We start from the raw sequence: 16,574 nt of genomic DNA on the forward strand, positions 1-16,574 counted from the left end.
AGCAATCATGTAATGAGTCCCTGTGTGCTCATCCCTCAGCTTCAATAATTAATCAATCCAATGTTAGTAGCATTTCATCTTTGCTCCCTGAGCATATTCCTGCCCCATATTATTTTGAAGCAAATGTTAGACATATCATTTCCTCTGTAAATATTTCAGTGTATATATTTAAAATGGTTTCTTTTTAAAAACATAACCACAGCAACTATTGTGCACATTAAAGATTAATAAGAATTTCTTAAACATCAGATATCTGGTCAGTGCCCAAGTTTCTGATTATCTATGTGTCTTAAACTTTTGTTTTTATTTATTTATTATTATTTGTTTGAATCAGTAAAGTACACATATTAATGATGAGTTGATATCTCATAAGGCTCCCTAACTACCCTGTTCAATAAAATAAACCCTTAGCCACATGCAGCTATCTAAATGGAAATTAATTAAAATCAAGTAAAATAAAAAGTTTATTTCCTCAGTTGCATTAGCCACATTCAAATGTTCACATGGCTGGTGGTTACTGAAGTGGTCAGTGCAGAAGTGGAACATTTCTGTCATTATGGGAGGTTCTGTTGGGCAGTGCTGATCTATGGGCTTCTTCATTTTTATGTTTGGTTTTCAGTGGCTTGACTGTTACGTACCTTGGTATTTTCATTACATTTATCTGGCTACAGGTTCACTGAACTTGGATCTGTAAATTGATAGCTTCTCCCAAATTTAGGAAGGTGGTTTGCTTTTTTTTAAATTATTTCTTCAGTTTTTTTTCAGTCCCTGTATCTCACTTCCCTTCCTTCAGAATTCCACTTCTAAGGTGGTACAAGTGGTAAAGAATCTACCTGCCTGTGCAGGAGCAGTAGAGATGTGGGTTTGATCCCTGGGTCAGAGGATCCCCTGGAGAAGGAAAATGGCAACCCACTCCAGTATTTTCTTGCCTGAAAAATTCCATGGACCAAGGAGTTTGACAGGCTGCAGTCCATGGGGTTGCAAAGAGTCAGACGCGACTGAGTATACACACGCCACTGTCACATGTAACTACTTGATTGTCCCCTCAGATTGTCCCCTCAACCCCTAAGGCTGGTTTTCAGTTGTTTTTGTTTTTTCTTTCTGTTCTTCAGAATGGGTAATTCCTTCAAGTCTTCAAGTATACAGACTCTTTTCTTTTATAGGCTGCAACATTCTGGTATATCTGTCCAGTATAACTTTCATTTCAGATACTGTCCTTTTCAATTCTAGGATTTCCATTTGGTGGAATTTGCTGGAATTCCGCCTCTGTTCACTCAGGAATACAACTGGAGAACCATGTTTCACAGCCTTCTCTTCTTCTATTCCACTTCTACCCTTTGGCCATCCCTTGGGCATGAGGATATGTTTACTGACCCTCAGAAAAAGTGACCAGTAGAAGTATCTCAGACAGGACCTGGAAACAGTGTTAGGGCTTTTTAGCTAGGAAATTCTGTGTTTTCTACCTGGGCATGTCTCTTTGGCCACATGGATTCTTGTGTAGAAGGGTTCAGAGGAGGCCAGAGGAAGATCAGAGTATGGCCCTCTAAACTGTAAGATCCAGGGTAGGACCTCCACCCACCCATCACGAACGCATCTCGAATCCTCTGTCAGTACTTTCATGTCTGTCTTTTGGGAGCTGGCTTAATTCTTCCAAAAATTAATCCTTGACTCTCCTGTTTAGAATTTAAAGGCTTTCTACCAGCCTCCTGGGAGCTAAACTGGGAAGGAGGACTGGAGAGTCTCAGCACTCAGTATGCATAAATTCCCTTATCCCACCACCCTCAGCCATGTCTAGCATTCCCTTCAAAGTACTATCTATCTTATCTCCTCTGAAAGAATCAGTCTTTAAGTTTTATTGAGGGGCTGAGGTAGCTCAGGGTGGTATGGGGATCTCGGACTCAGTTTCTTCATCCTCTTTTTTTTAACGGTCCCTTCATCATTTCCCCTCCATACAATTCCAGAGGTGCTACCAGTCCTAAGACTTTGAGAATTGTGCAGTGTTATTGCTAACAGCATTTGTTTTACAGTGCCAAGATTTTGTTGCTACTGTGTTTTTTTCTTTACCATCTTTGTGAACTTATACCCTTAATTCTTTTTTCCTTTTAATTATGGCTGAATTCTTCCAGGAGAAAGAAAATTTAAATGTGATTTGAAGTCTACTATCTTTACCTAAAAGTCTCATGACACCTTCATAAAAATCCTTCTGTCCTTCCTTCTGTACTTCTTTGTGGTTAGAGGTTAACCTGTAGATAAATAATTGATCCTTTAGTGTATATGGTTTTTTATTATGTATCTTTGTATCCTCTTTAAACCCCACTTAAGTTTTGTTTAATAAGAGGATGGATATTAATTACAGAAAAAAGAAATAATGTCTCAGTTTTTTATTTGAATGTCCCTTCTAAAACAAGGCAGTATTCATCAACCCTGTTCATTTAACCTTTGAATGATTAGGGCAAGAAGTGCTAAGGATGCTAGCTGCAAAGGACACAATCTTATAACCCCATTTATTCATGTCTTTAAGATCTTTGTTCACCAAAAGGTTTTTTTTTTTTGGAGGGGTGGGGGTTGTGTTGTTATGTTTTTTGGCAGTGTATGGCCCTGAGAAAATTCTGTCCCTTGCTACTCCCACATTGCAGTTCCAGCCTATGAGACAATCAGTTGCAGATGGTGCCTGTCCCTGATATTTCATGTCTTACATATGTCCGTTCACACTCAGAAGGCCTACAGCTGTAGCTATTGTACCAGAAAAACCGGTAAATGCTTCCAAACGGAAGACCTTTTAAGCAGCTTCCATCAAAGGAAGCAAACCAGCTTGACATTTACTGACTTTTCTTGACTGTTGTGCAAGCCAAACAAGTTCAATATTAAAGCCTCCTGTGGTCTTCCAGGATCCACAGCGAGGACTATGCACTCTGGTTGCTTTTATGGGACCACACGCTGCTTGAACAGACATTGAGTCCTTGAAGTGGTGGATCTTAGGAAAACTATAAGAGATTCCCAGGTCACAGATAGATCCAGAGCTGAAAATAACCCCTATAGACAGGACAGAATCTGAAATATTCCATTAACAACCTGTAGGAAATGGTTATGAAAGATCTTGGTTATGAAAGATGAAAATATTTTACCACCAAAGAGAAAAGAGAAAATTGCTTGTCGTGATTGCTATTTCAATTTTGATATATTTTTCATGTCACATCAGTACTATAAATGTGTCCTTTAATCTCATCTGAGAAGTAGAGTATCTTATATACTAAATGTTCCTTTTTCACTCAGTTGGCCCTATAGAGAACCTCCTTATCCTTTATGTCAAGATAATCAAGATTCTCTAAACAACATCTTTTGTCTTTCTATAACCAGAACTCAACTACTGGCTTCTGGTACTCCCTTCTGCGAATATGTTTGTCAGTAGCAGCTGCCCTGCTTGAATAACCACACATAAGCAGTAGATAAAAATTCTGTATCCTAATAGGCTGACATGGTCTAGCAAATTATAAATCTGGCTTCAATGGTAAGAGACAGTTGTTCCTAAAACCCAGAATTCAGTTCTTAAAACACCCAAGCTTGAGAACTAGTCATCATTAAAAAGAGCCTGTGAGATGATTACCCAAGTAATAAAAGCCCATGCTTGGCCACATGATACTAAATTTCACATAGTTCTGCAGGGTAATAGAAGTGATTTGTGGGTTTCATCTATTAAAATTTCAACCATCTTTATATCACGTTAGCAAGTCAAGAGTTGATGAAAATTGAATTAGTTTTGTATTTCTGGTTAGATAGATGATTGGAAAATAGATCTGTATGCAGTAGAGGACTTCAAATTCTGAATAAAAAGTAGGTACCTCTTTCTAGTCCTTACGTTCTCATTGTGGCACATAATTTTTACACAAAGCCTTGGGGCACATTATAGGTTGGAATTAAAGGAAACACCCTGGGATTTTCCTAAACTGGATTGAAGCCCACTTGAGAGCCATATCTTGCCCTCATTCATGTTTAGCTCTCTTAATACCTTGTGGCATCATGTTCAGTGAGATTGGAAAAGTATCTTTTATTCACAGTTTTGTAGGGTGAGGTTATACATAGGTTTCATGGTATTGAGATCAGGTTTTATACAGTAAGTTTCTCTCTGAATGAAGACTCACGAGGCCTGAAAATTGGTCAGGTGGACCTATAATGAAAATATACCCAGTCTGAATTCATTTTCTCTTTTATTCTACTTCAGGAGAGCCTAAGTTTTGTGGAAGGACTTATGTTTGTGTTCTGCAAATAAATGTCAGTTTTATTATTCTAATTTTAATGGAAAACCAATGTGGAGACACTAGTAAATGTGGTTAGACTCAGTTACATTGGAGACAAAGGAAAACAACATTTAATCATTTTTGAAAAGTATGTGAATTTGGTCTTAGGCTTAGTGGCAACATTCCACTGAAGGAGTGGGAAAGCAGATACTCCAAATATGAAAGCACAAAACTTCTCAAATCCATAGCTCATTCCATAGCTCATGCTGTGTTTCTGACAATAGTTTCTGCCACTTCTGTATATGACCTGATTCCCTGGTAAAACTGCCCAGAGATAGCGTCTCTGCACAATGGCCTACCCATCTGCCCAGTCACCTGACAGCCACCTGTGTCTGCTTTTTGTCTATGCTGAGGTTAAGTAATACAGCAGACAGTTCATAGGCACACCTGTGAACCCTCTTGATTTCTAACTGGCTAGAACCTAGATTAGATTCTAGATCACTTTCATCTCAGGATTTTAAAATAATGTTCATTCACTCTCATTACTGAAGTTTATTCTTCTGTTGAGTTTTCTTTGTGTCTTCAGTCCCATGACATACCAGACTGGGGTGTGGAATATCTAATAACTTTAACTGATAGTTTATTAGTCCTTTCTTCACCATTTTGTGGTTCAGTACAGTATGTACAAAATGTACTTTAAAGTTTTAACAGTAAGCCCTGCATAGCAAACAGATCATGATGCCTTTTAATGGTAAATAGTATTCAGTAGTGCAACAGCTGCAGTCATGGGCACATCAGCCCATCATAGCAAGGTACACAGAGCTGTAAAGGCTAAAAGAGATCCTGCTTTTAGGGTTAGAGTCTGTGTAGGTTGGGCAGAATCTGTTTAAGGTAAGACCTTGGGTTTGGGGAACTTACCTGTTGGAAAGACTGAAAGGCCTCTGAAAATACTGTTGGCTGTTTCTGGCATCTGAAACTGTAGAGAGTAATTCTGTCGAAGACTGCTGGAGGAGGAGGGCATCTGGGGCTTGTGATAAAGGTTTCTGGGTGGTAACCAAATTGATCAGTATAGCATGGCAGGTTGGTTCTGTATTGACAGAAAAGAGATCAAATTACCTTTGCTGTGAGTTTTCTGATTTATTTTGCCTAACATGTAAAACTAATAATAAGGAAGCTACCTGGAGCAGGAACAGATGCAGTATATCTTAGCATCATTTTCCCTTGACCCAGTGGTCCCTGTGAGGCACACAGCTGCCAGTGACCCTCTCCACAGGTCCTAGCAGAGTTGTAATGGTTGCTTAATTCTTGCTGTGCCGGTGCCCTGTTAGACACGTGTTTACATCACTAGTGTAGAAGAGCTTGCATTGGTATTCTTTCCAAGCAGAAAAGCCCAAGTCCTAACAGTGGTCCCCAAGTCCCTGTATGATCCAACCATGTCTTCCACCTGCTCCCTACCTCATTGACTTCATCTGCTACTTCTCCCCTCACTCCACTTGGCCACACTGGCTTCCTAGTGGATCCTCAGACTGACCGGTATGCTGCTACCTCAGGGCCTTGGAATTGGCTGTTTCCCACGTGTGGGATGTTCCTTCTCCCAATTGTCGTGTCTGCTTGACTCATTGCCTCCTTCAGGCTTTTGGTAAAACAGCACCTTTCTGATAAGGCCACCTCACTCTACTCCCAGTATTCTTGATCCCCTTTTTCCTTATTCTCCCCCGACCCTCAGAGCACTTATCCATTTTAAATACTGTTTATTGTACTTAATTCATTTTTGCCTCTCTCCCTCCCACCCGTCACCCCCTAACCCAGCGCTTCCTGACAGGAACACAGACTTCAAAAGGGCAACAGTTTTTGTCTTAGTTTTTTTTTCCTTCATAACTTATTCCCCAGTGCCTGGAACAATGCCTGGCACACAGTGGGTGTTTAATAAATATTTGTTGTTGAATGAATCTTTTTGCTTTCATTTAAGAAAGTGTTTACAAGTATCTGGTGCCTCCAGTTCTTGAACCAGACTTAGCAAGGCCATCTCCTCATCATAGCAAACGGTGTCCCTAAACACACTCTCTGCCTCTTGTTTCTTAGTGGCCTTGCAGTCCTCCCACTGCTCCTTTAATACCTTTTTACCTGGATGGGTCATGTCGTGGTTTAATCTGAGGTCTACAATCACAAATTCATTTTTCTCTCTAGTGGGCAGACAAACATTAGAAGCTACTGCTTTCTTTACTCTGTTCATTGATAATTTCAAAAGGCACAGCACATTAATGGACCTTATTTCCAGGACTGGTGATAACTAGGATAATAGAACATATGACTGTTCTAACGTTTAGGGAACTTTTTCTGTTACTAACCTATGTTTTTGTGCCACTTCAAAATAAAATTGTTACCACACAACTATTAAACCATTATCCTAATACCATCAAATTATTTGTATAATATTCTCAGAATAACTTTGAAAACTTGAGGATGCTCTGTAACTGCTCAAGCCCCAGGGAAAAGCAGAATCGTTCAGATATCTGACAGGAAATGGAGCTAAGCAAACCTTTCTGGGAGACCAGGAAAAAAGCCTGTTTCCTAATTCTGATGGAAGGAAGTAAAGTGATAAGGAGGCACACTTTGAAAGGAAGGGCAGAGAGGGATGTCTTTGGCCCGTGGATGAATCTCATCGTTCATTCTTTGCTTTCAGAAAATAGTTCTTTTCAAATAATACTCAAAACAGTCTAACTTTTGCCTTTGAAAAAGGGAAAAAAATTTTTAAAGGTAATGGTCTAGCACGTCCCAATTCCAGATTTTTCTGCATGTGCTATCAGAAGAATTTGCTTTTGGGGGAATGGGGGTGGTTGTTTATCAGTTCGGAGGTAAGCAGTAAAAAGATTGGAAATCCTAAACTGAAATTCACTTTGGGATGGATGAGGTGTCACATGCTGGCACTGGAGGTTGTCTTGAGAGTTGAAGGGTTTGAGTTCAACCTAACTCTGTAGTTCAGCTGGCTTTAGTGGTGGCTTTGGGTGGACTTCGAAAAGAAGCTTCTTGAAAGAGTCCCTCCACAGAGGCAGTCTTTCATGAAAATTGTGACCTTTCTACTTTTTTCCAAATGGCTTTGAAGGAGACGGGAATGCCTTTTTTTTTTTTTTCTGAAGCAGTACTTGAGAGTCTAACTTAAGTTGCAGAGAATTACCGAATTTGATTCCAGTAGTTCAAACCCTACTGTACTTTGGGGTTCTTCTAGTGTATACAGCTTTTGGAGACCATCATTCTGATTTACTCCTGCCTAAATCAGAGGTTTTTAACAGCTTTTTGTTGGCTTGTTTTAATATATATTATTTATTTACTTATTTTCGGCTGTCTTCATTGCTTTGCACGGGCTTGTGGCAAGCCGGGGCTACTCTGTTCCATCCACGGGCTTTTCATTGTGTTGTCTTGTGGAGCACAGACTCAAGGGCGCGCAGGCTTCAGTGGCTGCAGCATGTGGGCTTAGGCGTTTCAATTCCCAGGCTCTAGAGCTTGGACTCAATAGATGTGGCTTAGTTGCTCCATGGCACGTGGGATCTTTCTGAATCAGGAATGCAGGAGAACCCGTCTCCTGCATTGACAGGTGGATTCTTTACCATTGAGCCACCAGGGAAGCCCAGTTTTTACCAGTTTAATCTGAGAGTCTTCTAAACTAATGTCTGTCTATACCTCTTTACATCTTAATCTTCTCTTTGGTGTTCTGGCGATTTAATCTGCCTACACCCCAGTTCATGGTGTAAACTATGTGGGAGGTTTCTGAGACTGAGATTGAGCAGATTGCGTGACAGAATGGGGACTCCAGGAGGAGGCAGAGCTGCATCAGCTTTAGTAGCTTTTGGTTTCTCCTCACCTTTCAAAAGGAGAAGGAAATGGCAACACATTCCAGTATTCTTGCCTGAGAGTCCCGTGGACAGAGGAGCCTGGTGGGCTGCTCTCCATGGGGTCGCACGGAGTTGGGCACGACTGAAGCAACTTAGCATGCATCCACTGAAGAAGGAAATGGCACCCCACTCCAGTATTCGTGCCTGGAGAATCCCAGGGACAGAGGAGCCTGGTGGGCTGCCGTCTATGGGGTCACACAGTGTCGGACACGACCGAAGCGACTTAGCAGCAGCAGCAGTAGCACCTTTCAAAAACAAGACTCGCTAAGAGAGGTTGTTTCTTAGGTTCTCATTCCCATTCTAAAACCCAGTACTATGAATACCACTAGAAGATTTATAGTTTAAGAGATCATCCGGGGGTCTCTTCAGAGCTTTCCCTTCTATTCTGAAAGCCTCTATTCTGTAAAGAGGTACAGATAGACATTAGTTAGCCTTGGAAATATCAAATGCTGAAGTGCAAGTTGTTGCCCAAGAAATTAGGGTTTTGAAGCTACTGCTTTTATTGGGACGAGTGGAACCTGTCAAATTTTCCCTGTAAAGGACTCTACTGGCCACATACTCTTAACAGTGAAAGTAAACAGGTATGGCTTTTATCTATCATAAACAGCAGATAGGCACTCTTTGAGGGCTGTTCAACTGCCATACCATCCATCTGATCTATTGGGTGCACTAGGAAAAAAAAAATAGAGAGTTCTTGGTTGAATCTTAGCCTTGGAAGTAAACTAAAGATGCTTCTTCAAGTTAAAATGTAATTAGCATTGGAGGAAAGTAAATTGCTATTTTCTATGGTGGATGGTGGCACTAGTGGTAAAGAAGCCACCTGCAGTGCAGGAGACATAGGAGATGGCAGGTTCGATCCCTGGGTCAGGAAGATCCCCTGGAGAAGGGTATGGCAACGTACTCCAGTATTATTGCCTGGAGAATCCCCATGGGCAGAGGAGCCAGGAGGGCCACAGTCCATAGGGTCGCAAAGAGTTGATCACAAGTGAAGTGACTTAGCACACACGCATGGTGAGTTGCATGCCTATTCCTGCTATATTTTTAACTCTATTCAGACACTGTCAAATATTATAGATAGACCTGTTTTGTCAGGATGTCTCTGAAAGGTCTCAGGTAGTTTATTGGTCAGTAGGATTTGAAGTGGAAGACCATATTTAAACTAAAAATGATAGGTATTTTTTCACATTGACTGGGAATGCAGCACTGCAGGTCGATTTAACTCCAGCAGCTAGCAGAGAGCCTCTTCTGCTTGAGTCTCAGATGACATATCACACAGTTGGAGGCAGTGTCATTAAAATCCTGTCACTCAGAGCCATTCCTCTAGGCTCTGTTACTATATAGTGTGGTGCTTAAAACACATCTGAATCATCATTCCTCAGACAACTGGTGAAGGTTGGCGTCACTGCCTGGTCCTTGGTTCGACCAGCCTGCAGATAATCTCTCTCAAAGCTAAATAGAGAGGAAGAAAAAAGGGGGAAAAAATTCCTCAGAGACTGGGAAAGGTCACAAGTGACGTCACAGCAGAGTAGATGATACACTCTCAAAGGTGAGCTGTGTACCGCTTGCCTTGAATTTTCTTGTGGCAGTGCCTCCTGTGGTGATCTGTGGGGAGAGGTGTAGGTAGAGGCCCCATTTGCCAGAGTTCAGACCGAGTTCATCTCGTACCTTTTTATAGCACTTTTGAGCGCACTGGAACAAGGTTAGAATATTAATTCAGCCTGCTCATCTCCAGCTGTGCCGCCAGAAAGGGGCCGCAGCCCCTGCAGCAGGCTTTCTATACTATGGAGAGAAACTAATTGCTGGTTACAGGCTGAAGCTGTCAGGCTGCTCTTTCCCCAGCAGCCACTGAAAGTAACTTGTAAAACTCATTATTATTATTAAGCGTTTCTAGCCCACTTTTGTGTTTTCCAAGTGCCTCATAATCACTTCTTTTTGTTCTTCCTATTGATGTCCCTGAGAAGCAAGTAAATATTGTTGTGTCCCCATGTTGCTCGTGGCAGACCAGAGGAACACAGGATTTAAGTAATTTGGTTCTTGGTACCATCTGGGATCTGCTTTAGGCATCCTCAGAGCAGAAACTGAGGTGTGCACCCTGTTCCTAAGCTCACTGAGCCCAGTTCCTCACTGCTTGCTTTATCATTTGCTGAGTGAATATTTAGGGCTTTTATAGATTTTGGCTGCAGCTTACATAAGAGGTACATTTTGCATAGTGTATTCACACATACGGTACATAAAACTAAAACAGTTTCAGGAGCCATTACTTACTCTTAGTGAGATACACTATGACATTTTCTATTCTATTACTTATTTGGCCACACTATGCAGAATTTCTTCGACCAGGAATCGAACTCACGTCCCCTGAAGTAGAAGCATGAGTCTTAACCACTGGCCCTCTAGGGAAGTCCCTTCTATTATATTTTTTTATGCCAGTTACGTCCCACTAAACAAATTTTAAGAATCACCAATTGGTCGTGACCCACAGTGTTTAAAACCACCTTGTTAAGAAGTACTTGAGGCTGAAGAATACACGTGTATTCTCTGGAGCATCAGTTTTGTTTACAGATAAGTGAAGAAGCACATTTCATATTAAAACACTTGGATTCATTATGGGATAGCAAGGAAGTTCAAAGAAATTTTGTTCTTATGGGCTACTTCATACTGTGCCCCTAATCCTGATCCTTACCCCTACCTCCACCCCAGTATATATGTCCATTCTTTCTTCCTCTGTTAAAGGAGGTACACTGGGAAAAACTTAAGAAGTACTGTCCTTTTGGAAACTTTAGTCCAGGTTCATGTCTTGTCCAAGCCCAGTGGCCGTCAGGAACTTAGAGCCATGTATTTTACAGTCATTATTCTTAACTGAGCCTTTACTCTGTGCCAGTCACTGTTTCAGAAACTGAGAAGAAAGTAGTAACAAGAGACAAAAATCCCCTACCTTGTGGAACTTGCGTTTTACTGGAGGTGTGTTATGTGGCACAGGGACAGGCAGTGCACCAACAAATCAGTAAAAATGTGTGACAGATAAGAGCAATGGGAGAAAAAGCAGAGCTTGAGCTAGGGAGTCCTGGAGGTGGAGATTGGGTGGTATGATTTCATAAATACGTTGGTCATGGAAGACCTACATAAGAAGATAATGCTTGATTAAAGCAAAGACCTAAAGGAGGCCAGAATAAACATTGCAGATTTCTGGTGGGAGAGAATTTCAGACAGAAGAAACACAAAAGGTTATGAGATAGGAGCATGCCTGGTGTGTGCAAGGCACAGCAGCTGGCTCCCATGGCTGACGCGAGAGTCCCAGCATGTGACAGCAGAGAGGTAACAGGCATCTGACCATAGGCAGTTATAATTTTGGGTAATCATTGGAGGCTCAAACACGGAGATATCTATGAACTGACCTACATTTTAAGATCACTCTGATGGTGTGTTGAGAAGAGGCTGGGAAGTTAGGTGTTGAAGGTGGGGAAGACGAGTGCAGAAGCAGAGACACCATAGAAAGCCTTGCAGTATTTCGTTTACTGGGTTTGGAAAGTCAGCAGGAGGTTCCATTTAGGGATGAGGAGAGGAGATCAAGAATTTGGTTTGGGGCATGTTCATTTTGAGGTATCTGTTAGTTATCCAGGTGAAGATACTAAGTAGGCAGTTGGATATGTATGTGATAATTGATTTGCCATAGGCAGGCTAGACATCACTGTGAAAGCTCTTAGAAGGTACTTCTTCAGCTTGTCTGGATTAAGTCTTTCTGCTGTGTACCTGTTGGGATAGTGAATTTCAAAATAAGAAAACAAAGAACTCCCCTTTCTCCCTCTGAAGCAATCAATATCATACTATAAGGTTTACTCAGTTCTATTTCAGAGTAGCCGCCATCTGGGTTAAAATTGAACTGGCTTCATACTGTGTTTTCCTTGATTCTTTTTTTGGCCTGGACTCCTGAAGAGTTATTGGCATATTCTTAGAGACTCGTATTCTTTGGGTTTTGTCTCCCACCTGTGTTACTCTTGCCCCACACCTACATGCTATGTTCAGTGACTTGGAACCAGGTGAGCCCACGTGTCGCCCTGTTGCCCCAGCCTTGCCCTGTCGTGTGTCCCTGTGCCCAGTGGGCCGTGTGAGTGGTGAAAGGATGTTTGCCTATGAGTGATAGGGAGGTTTAAAAAAAAAAGGTTGAGAAACCAGTGTTTCATTCCATTTGGTCAACTTCTTCCCTTTAATCAAAGGGAACAAGTATTTATTGAGTCACTGGGATGTGAGTGAAGATTAGAGCCCCTGCATGAGCAAGAGACCGTGTTTTGTGGGTGAGGCATAGATAAATGCTTATTTATGCTACAGTGGAAGTTCATGGTGTGGGTGCGATGGAGGGGAGTTAGAACCTTCCTGAAAAATCCTTGTCAAGCTTGAACTAAATCTTCAGATTAAATAGATATTTTCCAGACAGATAAAGCTTTAGGAAAAGAACATATTAAGCAGAAAGAACAACATTAGTGTTTGGAGAGCAGGAAGTTATTTTGATATGCTTGACGTTAAGGAAATGGACTAGAGACATAGGCAGGGGCCACATCCAGGGGAACCATGTACGTCTGAAATAAATGCAGTTCTAGCCTGCATTTTACAGGCTATGTTTTACTCTACAAAAGAGGAAAAGTTTGAGAGCAGCAAAATGCAGATTTTGAAGAGCTAATGTAATAGAGATGAACCACTTCTTCCAAGGAATGCTCTGTGCGTTGATCCTATAAGAAGATGACGTTTGACCAGGAGCACAGTCGCAAGAGGAATCATTAAACTAACAGTTTCCCAGTAAGCCTTTCTTTAAAAATCTCTCCTGATATCTCTCATTAGCATAGTTGTAATACTACATTTGAGCATGTGAAAGATTCAGGTAAGTCTAATGTGGTTATCTTAATTATGAAAAATTCTGAGTAAAGTGTACAGCAGAAAATGGTGAAAGAAGAGGGAACTTTTCTTTAGGAAACATTTGTTCACAGTACTTAACTGTAAGTCAGGCACCGTTCTAAGTGCTCTGCAAATATTAACTTGCCTCATAACGACCCCATGCATTCAGTGCTGTGGTTATCTCTGTTCTTTAGGCAAGAGACTGAGCTGAGTACTCCTGCCTCGGGTCACACAGCTAGTAAGGAACAGTCAGCATGGTCAAGTGGTCTGGTCTGGTCCCTGAGTCCATGTTCAAAACCACTGTGTCTGCTGCCACCAATTTGGGTGTGCCAGCTTCTCAGATAATTTATCTAGAGCAGAAACCCAGGGATAGGCTTTAGGGTCTCCTGAAACCCCTAAAGTTTTGGTGGAAACATTGCATGAGTTTTATATGTTTGTCAAAAGGGTCCTCAGGGCAGAATGGTTTAGCACTGCTGACCTAGAAGAGCTTTCACATCTTTTCCATGGTTAAAGGGCTCCAGTTGGTTTAAGGATTCCCTAAGAAGCACAGGCTATTTATACGCTCAAGCGGACTTCCTAGGTAACATTGTTCTAAATTAATTACTTGTCTGGTTAGTCTTCTTAGAAACTTTTTCAAAAAATAGGTGTGCCAGGTCCCAGAAATTGGTTTATTTGTTTGTTTTTTAAATACAGGATGGAGTCGAAGATTCTGTTTTGAAAAATCTCTCCAGATGATTCTAATATAAGTCTTTGGTTAAGAATCATTAATATTATCTCCTGGAGGACATATAACCCACACGAGCCCACTTGTACCACCTCCAGTTTGCACTTCTGAATGCCCTTTTCAGGGCCTGGCACTCCCTCAAGGTGTTCTTGGTGCCCTTATTTGCAGTAAAGAGTTCCCCTTCTCTTAACTGCTGAGTACCAGATGAATTAGAAAATACATCTTTCCCGGAGACCTGCAGCTGGTATAATCTTTTTGAAGTGATGCTCTAGTACATCTTAAAGAGTGTCAAGGTCCCTCTTTCCTGAGGTTAGTTACTCTGGTTGCATTCACCAGACTCAAGCTTTTGGGGACTCCTGCTGTCCCAGCATTTTGGGCATCAGATTATGTGATAGAGATTAGAAACTCCTAGAGGTTGGTAACTGAAAGTTTCAATGCCCAAGTTTCAAGGAAAGTAACTTGATAAATTCTTCTGGGAAGGAGTAGAAAGATATCAAGTAGATACACCCAAACCAAATTATGGAGGATGAAATAAAGTTACTGTTTAAGGTGGAGAAGATGAGTTGATAAGTGTAGACATGCTTGCCCCCAAGAAGGTGGGAGGAGAATGGTGGTGCTAGATAAGCACTTTTTACCTTTATTTTTTTAAAGAGAAATAGTCATGGTTACTGATTGTAAAACTCACCCAGAGAAATATTTTTCTGTGGCACTAAGAGCATAGATAGGAAAATCACCAGTGACAGAAACCAGTGGGAAGCATGGTTTCAAGCAGTTTTTCTCCTATGTCTCCCCTCATACATATTTGCTTCTTACAATCTGCCTCAGTTTAGGCAGATTTTCTGAATGGTGTTTCTGAATGGGGCAACCAACAGTATTGCCCCTAAACACAAGTATTATATGTATTGTAGCTTAAAATATATATATATATAAGTAGCTTCTGCTGGATTGAGCAGGCCACGGTAGAATCACAGCCTGTGCACATCCAGAAGTTTGTGTTGTGAGAAGAAAACTCATTTCTTCATTCACTCAAAGGCTTTGCCTTAGAGTCATCAAATTTACGAGTGTTTGACCCAAACTTTTATAGCCATATGACTTAGGAAGTAAGAAAGCACTTTAAAACTCATGTCAGAAAAAAGGTAAGGGCATTATGACACCAGTTATTATGGAGAGAGAAAAATCACTGTAGAGTCAAATTTGCATTTGAATCCTGGTTTTTCTGTGTGCTTGCAATGTGGCCCTGAATGTTACTTAATCTTTCAGTTCTTCATCAGGAAAATGAGAGGGGAGTACCATTTACTACTTTGTTTGGGATAGTTATAATGAGGATATCATGAGTTATAATGAGGATTAGAAATACCTGTTAATACAGGTACTTAGTGATAGCAACAGCAACTACTAAAATAACTGAGTAGACTATTACAGGCATAGAATATTTGCCTTGAATTTATCCCTCATGGAGTGGGCAGAGTTGCAGGTTGTCGATCGATGGTGCTCTGATCGTGGAGTAGGTAGGGGCATACTTTCCAGTGTATGGGCTGGTGTGTCTTAATTTGGGGTTTCCTGTACTGCCTAAAGAGGGAGGAAATTGGATGGTATATTTCTAGACAGTAACTGTTCTTTCCCTCCTACCTGCCTTCTTATGATGTCCTAATTTTCCCTTCCTACTTTCCTGGCAGGTGGCTGTGAAAAACAATATTGATGTCTTCTACTTCAGCTGCCTCATCCCACTCAACGTGCTTTTTGTAGAAGATGGCAAAATGGGTAAGTGTGTCCTCCTGTCCTGCCAAATATACCTTCGCCCTTCCTCTGAACGCCAGGTGGAGCGTATCCCCAGAAGTTCAGTTTATCTTGAGGTTTAAAAAAATGGGGGATGGCTATTCTAAAGCTCTGATAACTGCTGATTATGTATTTGCCTGAGTCACAGTTGATCTTGCTGTGCTGTTGGTCTTTAAATCACAATGCCCACTGTCTGAATAAGCCAGTCACCACAGCAGACAGTAAATGGCTTGGTGACAAGTAGATGTGGATTGAAATCTCAGCTTGGCTATTTGTTAGCTTTGTGACTATAGCGAGATGCTTAGTTTTTTTGAGTTTCAGTTTCCACGTTTACAAAGCAAAAATAGTTTTTTGTAATGACTTGAGATAATATGTGCAGGTTTTAGCACTTAGCCCTGTCCTGAGTTCTTACTGTCTCAAGATACGAATTCAGTGATTTATAATAAATTGTTAGTACTCCCCATGTGGTGGTTGATATTTCTCTCTTCCCTTACTTAGGAAACCACCAGCTAATAAAACTAGCTTATATTGATACATATTAAGTTGTATTGGCATTTTATTGGTTTGATTCTTACAATAACTCTTTGGGTAGTATAGCAGGTATAATATATGATGGAATTAAGGATCAGAAAGGTCAAAAGACTTACCCAGAGTCACCTAAATAGGAAAACTGTGGAGCCAAAACAAGCCTAAAGTCTTTCCCAGTGTATCTTAGTGCGACTCATGAGGGATTAATTAACCTGGAGCGCAGCACTGGTGCATAGCTAAGCACTGGCTCGTCTCAGACTGCCACTGGCTGCACTGCTGGAGCCAGCACGCCAAAGGGGAAATGGTACGAGGGCTCAGATGTCAGACTGTTGCCAGATTGTGCACACCCAGCCTTTACCTCTGCTTCCCCCACAGAGCGCCAGGTCTTCCTTGCAACATGGAAGGATATTCCCAATGAAAATGAGCTTCAGTTTCAGATTAAGGAATGTCATTTAAATGCTGGTGAGTGATAACTCTAACTTCCATTTTCATCTTAGTATATTCAGTTAGATAGTTGAAAATTCTGTCTTCTCT

General features: G+C 41.2%; 1 protein-coding gene across 2 annotated transcripts in view; it reads left to right on the forward strand.

Annotated features, from left to right (window-relative positions):
• The window catches only part of AP2B1 (adaptor-related protein complex 2, beta 1 subunit), a 110,386-nt gene that overhangs the window by 80,376 nt on the left and 13,436 nt on the right, over positions 1-16,574 (forward strand). For both annotated transcript variants that reach the window (XM_010861507.1, XM_010861508.1), the window contains 2 exons: positions 15,413-15,497; positions 16,416-16,502. In XM_010861507.1, coding sequence (XP_010859809.1) covers positions 15,413-15,497; positions 16,416-16,502 — 172 coding nt within the window. The remainder of the gene's footprint in view (positions 1-15,412; positions 15,498-16,415; positions 16,503-16,574) is intronic.

This window comes from Bison bison, unplaced genomic scaffold, assembly GCF_000754665.1.
Source record: "Bison bison bison isolate TAMUID 2011002044 unplaced genomic scaffold, Bison_UMD1.0 scf7180017864472, whole genome shotgun sequence".
Classification (NCBI taxonomy): domain Eukaryota; kingdom Metazoa; phylum Chordata; class Mammalia; order Artiodactyla; family Bovidae; genus Bison; species Bison bison.